This window comes from Punica granatum, chromosome 7, assembly GCF_007655135.1.
Source record: "Punica granatum isolate Tunisia-2019 chromosome 7, ASM765513v2, whole genome shotgun sequence".
NCBI classification, from domain to species: Eukaryota; Viridiplantae; Streptophyta; class Magnoliopsida; order Myrtales; family Lythraceae; genus Punica; species Punica granatum.
In genome coordinates this window covers 17,674,698-17,683,637 of record NC_045133.1, presented here as the reverse complement: position 1 = coordinate 17,683,637, position 8,940 = coordinate 17,674,698, and the positions used below count along the sequence as shown (strand labels likewise).

Below are 8,940 nucleotides of genomic sequence, written 5' to 3'. Positions count from 1 at the left end.
AGAATAATTCCGAAAATTCTGAAACCTGAAAAAGAAGAAAAATATAAAAGGGAAAGCTTCCGGGCAAAAGCCCACAACCACGTGATATGTTTAAGGAACCAGGCCCATTAATTAATCAGCACCTCAAAAATAAAGTCCCAAATATCAGTTAAATATTAATAAATAAATAATATAAAAATAATAACAATGCAATTTCTCATCACCAAAAACGTAACTAATTTAACCACAGTGATATGGCAAATTAAACTCCCACTAAGAGAGTTTGACTTGTGACTAAGTCATGCTGGCCCGGACATACAAGAGTCCGTGTCACTTTTTCTTTGCGATAAGTAAAAATGGGTCTAGGTCCGATCAATATAATAATTCACACAAGATGTAATTATGTGAGCTCGAATCCCGTGAACATTCAATTAGAGCCATAATTACATTAGAATACGAAGTCTGAGCTCGTCACCGCCATCCGAATAGCCCGTAATTCGTCCTACTTGTTTAAACACATCATTGTCTTAAAAGAAAAAAATTCAGTTTAGACCACCGGCAGACCAGGAACCGGCACTATGTCCGGTTCGGTTCGCCTAAAAATCGAAATGACAGCTTTGAACTGTCGGACCCATTGAACCGGCCGGTTTTAAGCAAAATTTCATTAAACCGGCCGGTTCAATGGATTTTTATGGGTTTCCTATTTAATATAAAAATTGGTTGGTTGTGTAAAGATTTGAACTCATGACCTCTTGCTTCTCATATTAGCATACTACCAACCAAGCCACCACCACTTTTTTGTTCTTTTAACTCTACTTTTAAGTATTTATTAAAATAAAATATTTATTTTGAAGTAAGAAATATTAAATATATAGATACTTTCTTATACTATTATTATATTTCTTTAAAATTATCATACTTTTATCTTAATTATCATAATTTTTTTAATAATATGAATATTTATTTTATTTAAATAAACGAGCGGTCCGACCCATCGAACCCCCGGTTGGACCCATAAACCCATGATCCCGTATCCCTTCCGGTTCATTATCCGGTCCGGTTCTGATAACACTGGTTTAGACAGACAAAAGAAAAACACAATTATTTTTACGTGTACTGCGAGAAAGCAAGAAAGGACTCAGTGCCAACTGCCGAAAGCTGCCTACCCTCTCTCTCCCTCTCACCTCTTTCTCTCTCTACTGTAACTCACCCTTTCTCTCTCTAAACCAACAAAGGTGAATTTCGGGAACAAAGCGAGAGAGAGAGAGAGAGAGAGAGAGAGAGAGCAGGAAGAGAGCGATGCAAACGATCTCCAAGGCTTCTTGCGCCATGGCCTCCTTCCCTTGCTCTAGGGTACGCTTCTCGACTCTCTCACAGCTCCCTCTACACTTCTCCTTTCTCTTGTCTGGTGGTTGAGATCAGTATCCACTATTCGTTGGAGAATTTTGCATTGTGTTCGTGGAAATTCACCTTCGCTGAAATTGACGGTGGACTGCGTTGCTGTTTGTCGATTCTAATCATAAACTCGCCTACTGGTAACGGTCGGAGTTATTTCTGCTTGTTTTTTTTGCCGTTATTATAATTTGATAAACACTCGAATTTGCTTCCAGGATGGAAGAAAAAAAAGGAAGCTCCTGAACTCCAGATATTTGGCCGCAGCCAATAACTGTGATTGTAGAATGGATTGGTGATGTGGGTTTGCAATAGCATGCTACCTGCTGTTTTTCGAGTTTGTTGGTATTAATTACCCAGTAGCTATGGTGTTTGTTTTTGTCTTTGTTTCTGCATTCTTTGTGGAGTTGCTACTTCTTTGATCTGGATGGTTCGTCAGCATGATTGTTTCTCTTTTCAATGAAGCTCTGCTCTGTGGATTTAGCTGATTTAAGAAACTAATCTGGGTATGAACCCAGTTCATTGTAAAGAAAACAACTGCTTTGATGTTTGAACTCGTGATAAGTTGGTGTCTTTTCTTTGACGTTTTGGACATCGATCTTTTTATTCTGAATATGATTTCCTATAAGGATTCATTGTCTTTTTTTTGCTTGTTTAGGTGAAGAGTGGGCTGTGCATATGGCCAAGCATGAGACAAGTTTGTCTCCGGAAAGGCCTTCCCTATGGTCTCTTTCGGTTCTTATCTTTTCCATTCAGAACCTTGTGGGGTGCCAGTAGGTCCTTGAAAGTCACTCAGTTTTGCAGTGTAACTAGTTCATCCTCCTCGCTCCAGATTGAATTGGTGAGTGATTAAATCTCGATTTCTCTATGTTCAGGTGTTACTGAAATCTTTCATGGAAAGATGTGCCCTCTGCATTATGACCTATAGATTAAAATTCCTGGTTTTCTTCTATGCCTTCAGAATTGCACGTAGAACCACTATATTTTGCTCGAAATGCCAGAAGTGAGTTGTAGCCATGTGTTTGTTTAGACATATTGATAGATGAAAGGATTTGGATCTAGAATTATGTTATAATGGTTGATTGTATTGTGTCAAGATGCACAAAAAGAGGATTCTTTATGATTCCAGGTACTTCTGTAAGTAATACTACCAGACATTTCTACCATGTTTGTGTAGCTGGACCTGATAGATTGAAAACCTGTGGTATAGAAATTTCATATCCGTCCTTATCATGCCCAGAGATTTTGCATGCCGTTTCTGCTAGTATCACATGTCAGGCAAGATCACCAAAGCTAGCTTCAAATCCAATGCCTGGGTGATCAACAGAAACCTAAGCTAACTCATCAAATTCTCATTTCAACTTTCATATCTGTGCACTTTTTGATTGCGTCAACTCAAATCAGCATTAAATACAGCTGAATACTGAGAGACAGGCTCGAGTATTCAATTATGATAACTTGATTGTGCTCTTAAGATGAATTAATGTGTATATTGGTTAATTGGTTCTGCTCCGAAGCTGAAATAGAAATGACCTGCATTTTAGCTGATTTCCTTTTAAAAATAATTTAAAATACATGACACTGCACAATGGACTTGCATTGGCATGGGAATGTGGTAAGCTTGATTGGTGAAAGATGGGAGGATGCACATGGAATGCCACAAAATTAAAGTCAGTCTACAGCATGAGTTTACTGTGCAAGTTTCTTCTGTAGGTGTAGTCTCATATTTTTGGTTCATTTCTTTCATCTTCTTTTAGGTACTTGGAAATAGCTGAGTTTGTGAATGTCTCATTTCCTTATGAGTATAGATTGTAGAATAGGAACGCTTTTAAAATCCATAAATATAATTATACATTCACAAAGTAATTGACTATTAATTATGTGTTGGCATGCAGCATTCATCAATTTGGCTTCACCACTAATTGTTTGATGGCTCTGCCTATTTCTAGTAAAAGTTACTGATGGATCTGTTTTGCATATTTCATTTTTTCCTCTTCTGCAGGTGCCATGTCTCAAGGACAACTATGCATATCTTTTGTATGATGTGGATACAGGGACAGTTGGGGTTGTTGATCCTTCAGAATCTCGACCTGTGATAGATGCTTTGAGCAGAAAAAACCGAAACCTCACCTATATATTGAATACTCATCATCATTATGATCACACTGGTGGAAATTTAGAGTTGAAAGCAAGGTATGGTGCTAAGGTACGGTGTGATCTTTTTTATATTGCATTTGCAGCAGCAATTTCTTTGAATTTATTTATATACTGATTTTCTTCATTGAGAATAGACTGTTTTACTTTGGTGATTTAATGGTTGATCAATTCAGACTTCTCCATGACGTCAGTAAAGATGCATTTTGAAGTGTCTATCAAGCCAATTCATTCCCGGTTCAGTCACCTTTCATCTAGGATTTAGAATCAAACCTTTTATGGTAAACACATTGAGTTTAAAATGCTCCAGGATGCAGCAAACTGCATACATACAAAGAGTAGGACTGAGAACAGCCATACATTAGAAAGATGGTCAATTGCAGAAGAGAATTTAGTGGTGATGCATGGCAAAGTAGAAACTGAAACATCAAGGAGGGTTGAAGAAAATATGCTTATCTCTGGGACACTTCAATATACATTTTCCTCTAAAATATCCAGAGTATAGATTGAGATAAAAAGAGCTCCAATGCCTTATCTAAACTGCATGGTGATCTCACGGAGCTGAACGGTGTGTTATCTAGAGGCCAGTGAAAGTATGCTAGAATCTGGTCCTTATTAGCTCTATCTCACCAAGCTAAAATCTGGTCCTTCTAGGCTGATGAGAGTGCGCCTCCTTAATGATGAAGAGTGCATCGTAACTACCTGATTCTGTCATGTGTATAGGACTTATGAAATCATTTTGGAGGTTATTATCCTCCAAGACCTTGCTACTTTTAGGAACTTTTAGCTAACTTGGATGTTGATATTTTGGATCAGCATTATGGGGTTTCTTTACATTGAAAGAAGGTTCTCTTTCCTTTTGATTCTTTTATTGTTTATTTTATTTTCTGAATCACGTTCAGGACCTCCTCTTGAGGGAGCTTAAGCTTCAAATTTTTCTGAGATATGTAGACTGCCTCGAGGCATACAAATCTCTTCATCCACCTGCTTTCGCTGAGTGCAATTTAATAGCCCAATGGGCTGCAAGTATGACTCGTAGAGATTTTGCCTTCACCAAGAGTTGAAACCCTTGAGCATCGTGTTAGCATACCAAGGGACGCAATGTCCCATCTCTTCAACAACTGAGATAAACCCTCATGGATCTTGCTCAAATCAAATGTAGGCATTGTAACAAAAGAACAAGTAGGAATGACCTTAGGAGTAGAACATATTTGTAAATGCAAGCTAAGAACAGAACCATTACGCCAATTGAAAGTACATAGTGCATTCAACATTTGTTAGAGAACTCAATTGTTGATGATACTTAATGATGAGTATAAGTACGCCGGGGATAACAGGCTGATGACTTCCAGGAGCTCTTATTGACAGAGTTGGTTAGCACCACGGTTCAGTTTACATGTAGAAGTCGCAGTTTGGATAGAAACAGGATATGAATCCTCTTCGCTAGGCATTTACCCAACGCAGCCATCCTTTTCTGCCCCCCTTATCTCCCGGCCTCCTTGCAGGCTGCCTGTGCCCTGTGTTGTGGAATTGAGGGGATATGCATTGTATGCAGAACCTGTATGATGCTTGATCGGGGTTGTTTACCAACTATGGCATTGGTTCCATACTGCAATCTGTGCAATGATCAGTTATTGCTCTCTCCAAAATGGAGTTTTGTGTTTCTTTTTTCCTCTCCCCAGTTGTGGTCCATACGTGAGCAGCTTTCTGTCGAACTACTGGTGTTTTGGTTGTTTCTCATAGGTAATTGGTTCAATGAAAGACAAGGACAGGATACCCGGTATTGATATAGCTCTGAATGATGGAGACAAATGGATGTTTGCTGGCCACGAGGTGCTCGTGATTGATACCCCTGGGCATACTCGAGGTCAGATTTAGTGTTCAATTGCTGATTGTTCCTTCTTTTCTTTTTCCCCCCTCAAAATATTATATAATATATGTAACAATTGCATTGAGCAGGCCATATTAGCTTCCATTTTCCCGGATCAGGGGCCATGTTCACTGGAGACACATTGTTTAGCTTGTCTTGTGGCAAGCTTTTTGAAGGAACTCCTCAAGAGGTAATTTAGTTAGTTTCATATTTTTGCTTAATCAATTGTAATAATTTTTGTTCTCAATGTGCTGGGGGGTATGGAAATATGTGAAATTGTCAATAACCATTTGAGGATCTGATAGAAAATGAGAGATCAGTGGTGGCTTACCTTTTCAAGTTCAAAGCTCAATTATTTTACTGTTTCTGGTGAATGGCTATTAGGTTTTTATGTTCTAACTTGGCTCAGGATTTGCATGCTAGAAATCTTTAACTTCTGTTGCTTTTCCAAATATCAGACCATTGAAATCAAAATTGAGTCTTATCTATCAAACTTTCGTACATTCTTTGCTTCAAACAGTCATTTCATTAAATTTGAAAACATTAAAATACCTTCTAGGAAGAAATCAAGCTCCACTTCTGTTCCACTCGTTAGGCTAGCCCTGGTTGGCTAACAAATATAGTCCAAATTAGTGGCACGGACTTATCTCTTCCCTGTACTTGTTTCGTGTCTATTCAACAACTGATTCTTGTTGCAGATGCTTTCATCACTTGAAAGGATCATGTCTTTGCCTGATGATACAAATATATACTGTGGCCATGAGTATACATTGGTTAGTCATTTTATCTTCCTTGTTCTGCTGTTTATCTCAGCATTTCTTGGCTCCAATCCTCATACACATCCTAAATTTTGACAGAGTAATTCGAAGTTTGCCTTGTCAATAGAACCCAATAATGAGGCTCTTCAATCCTATGCAGTGCAAGTAGCTCATCTTCGCAGCAAAAGCTTGCCAACGGTAATTCTTTGGTCTTTTATGGCTTCTTTTTAACTGACCCATGCAACCTTTCTGGATTCAACTCTTAATTTTCCAGAATATGCATTCTGTAAGGCAAAATTTTTTAAAACAAATGGACTTGTTTTGTCATCTGCTTGTTTGGGAAGGAGTAGGAGAGGCCAATCTATATCAGAGAATGCTTAAAAGCATATTGGGCAAAAGGTGGCAGAGTGGCTGCTTTGATCTGATCCGCCGAACCATTCTCTTGAAAAGGAAAAGTAGCTGTGATTAGTCTTAGAAAGCAAATATAAGCCTTAGAATTTCTAGTTTACAACTTCTTAAGCCCATTACCCTGGAATCGATTGAGCTTGCATCTAAATCTTTAAACTTAAAAATAAATTTTAACAACCACCGGTCACTGTCCCAAAAAGTTGAGGGTGGGGCCAACTCATAAATGCATAATCCACATCCCATTTATGAGTTAGCGGACAATTAAATGAGAACTACCTAATTATCCGCTCCAAAGGATTTCATGTTTGATTTCTTCTCCTTCATCAGTTGTCTTTGCCAAAACTAGTTTCTCTTTTCCTTTCCTTTCGGGCTGAGTTAATCTTCTCTATGATCAAAATTATCATTTTCAAATTCGAACTCCTTGTAGCGATAACTGTTGAAAACTAGGGATCTGTTAATTCTTCTTAGAAAGCTGCAGTTTAAATGAGATTAGAAACAAACAAATATTGTATACCTAGTAATTTCCATTTTTACTATGGACGATACCTCTATTTTTCATTTGCCTATAAAGAAGAAATTGATTAAATTTTGTAAAGAGCAGTATCTTTTACATGCCTTCTTTTGAAGAAAAGACAACCCAATTTGAAAACTGAAATCCATATAGATATGAATGGGAAGTATGAACTTTTTCAAAGGGGAAAAAGGAGAAGACGGATTGAGATTCCATTATTGAACTATTTCGAGAGGAGAGACAATTGGAACATTTTTGAATAAACCCATTAATTAAAATAGCCCCTCTTGAGTTTATTGAATAAAGTCATGTTTATTTACTTCGCAATATATTTGCTCACACGTAGGCTGGAGTAGTGATAAAGTTCCAGCCCATCGACTTTGATCAATTGAGAGACGCATACACAAGAATAAGGACTCGAACATTGGCTCTTACATATCTGAAAGTTTTTGAAAGGTTCCAACTATTTGCCGGTCTGGTTTTGCTGTACGAAAATTCATAACCATAATTAGGCTCACCTCTAAATGAAAAGTTGGGGCTGCCAGTACGAAGAAATGAAACTTAATGCCTGTCTCATAAGATATAATTATTAAGTATTTAAAAGTTAGTTATGCTAAGGAGTTTATCATTGATTAAATAGGAAAAGAAATTAATTGAATGAGGAGAGGAAGAGTGAGGATGATAGTAAGAAAATTTTGTGACCTTGGATAGTCAATAAGCCACCAATAACTTATTTCTTAGTTTCTATCTACACAGAGTTCACCATTTATGATTTATCCGCCCTCTACTCCTCTCACTCCCATTTTCTCTATAAACTGACTCGTAATAAACTCTTACTCACACAATTTAATTTCAGAGATTTATTAAAAATAAGTGCCTTCATGTATGACCTAGGTTTCGTGGGCCTGGTTCAGAGCCGACATTTTTGCACTTAAACTTAGTCAGATGGATCTAGGCATACGGAAAGGCTTAATTCCAACCATATTGTTTACTAAATTTGGAGAACATTTTCTGAATTGCTTGTACTCTAATGATCACTGCATCTCAGATCCCAACTACCTTGAAGAGGGAGAAGGCATGCAATCCTTTTCTTCGGACTTTGAGTCCGGAGATTCGGCAATCCCTGGGTATTGCAGCTGCAGCAGATGAGGCGGAAGCCTTGCGTGTTATACGGCAGGCAAAGGATGACTTCTGAGTGGTGAGCGATGCCATGCTATGCCATGCTGCCGGGTTCTGTATAGAGTTGATTTGCTTAATTTTCACTCCATGTGTTCAATAGAAGCAACCACTTTACATTCCACCACCTTGTGCCTTTCGTTTTTCTTTCTTCTTTTTTAATTTCCTCCGGGGTGTTCCGGGATTCCCATAAGAAAAAAAAAGGGTATTTGAATTGTAGAGGTGGTGTTGATGATGGTGATGAGATGACGATGACAAGTATTCTCTGATGTGATCAATGATGATATGGTTGCATTTGGTTTTACTGAAACTTGACAAGTCCCCTCGGTTATCAAAATCTCATATTTCTGTGAAGCAAATTTATTTATATTGGGTTACGGCACTGGAGCAGCTTTATTATTGTGTCTCTAGGTTCGACTGTAGTCGGAATTTGAAAAGTATATGATTTATGAAGCTTTAATCTCGTACACATTTTAGTTATTATCGGGAAGAGAGCTAAGAACAAGGCAAGGATGAGTTGATTGCCTAACAAAATCAGCTCAAAATAAATTGATTTCAGGTGTTACCTCTCTTGAGGATCAGACTCTATGCCCGCTGGTCGGTCTGGTTGTTTCGAGCTAACGATCTGAGGCATTTTGTAAGCAACTGAGGATGTCAACTAAACTTGTGTCAGCTGGGTTGGTTTAAGATTA

The 8,940-nt window shown here is 38.0% G+C and overlaps 1 protein-coding gene across 2 annotated transcripts; it reads left to right on the top strand.

The window, feature by feature from the left end:
- Positions 1-1,120: 1,120 nt before the first annotated feature.
- LOC116213902 (hydroxyacylglutathione hydrolase 2, mitochondrial-like) lies at positions 1,121-8,558 on the top strand. Of its 2 annotated transcripts, none has more exons than XM_031549035.1 (8): positions 1,121-1,332; positions 2,030-2,212; positions 3,374-3,577; positions 5,269-5,392; positions 5,485-5,585; positions 6,094-6,168; positions 6,253-6,351; positions 8,121-8,558. In XM_031549035.1, exons 1-8 carry the CDS (start codon positions 1,279-1,281, stop codon positions 8,265-8,267), a joined length of 987 nt encoding a protein of 328 aa, XP_031404895.1. In that variant the 5' UTR covers positions 1,121-1,278; the 3' UTR covers positions 8,268-8,558. The 2 variants fall into 2 exon arrangements, with proteins under 2 accessions (XP_031404895.1, XP_031404896.1); XM_031549036.1 differs by lacking the exon at positions 1,121-1,332 and adding an exon at positions 1,494-1,514.
- Positions 8,559-8,940: the final 382 nt, after the last annotated feature.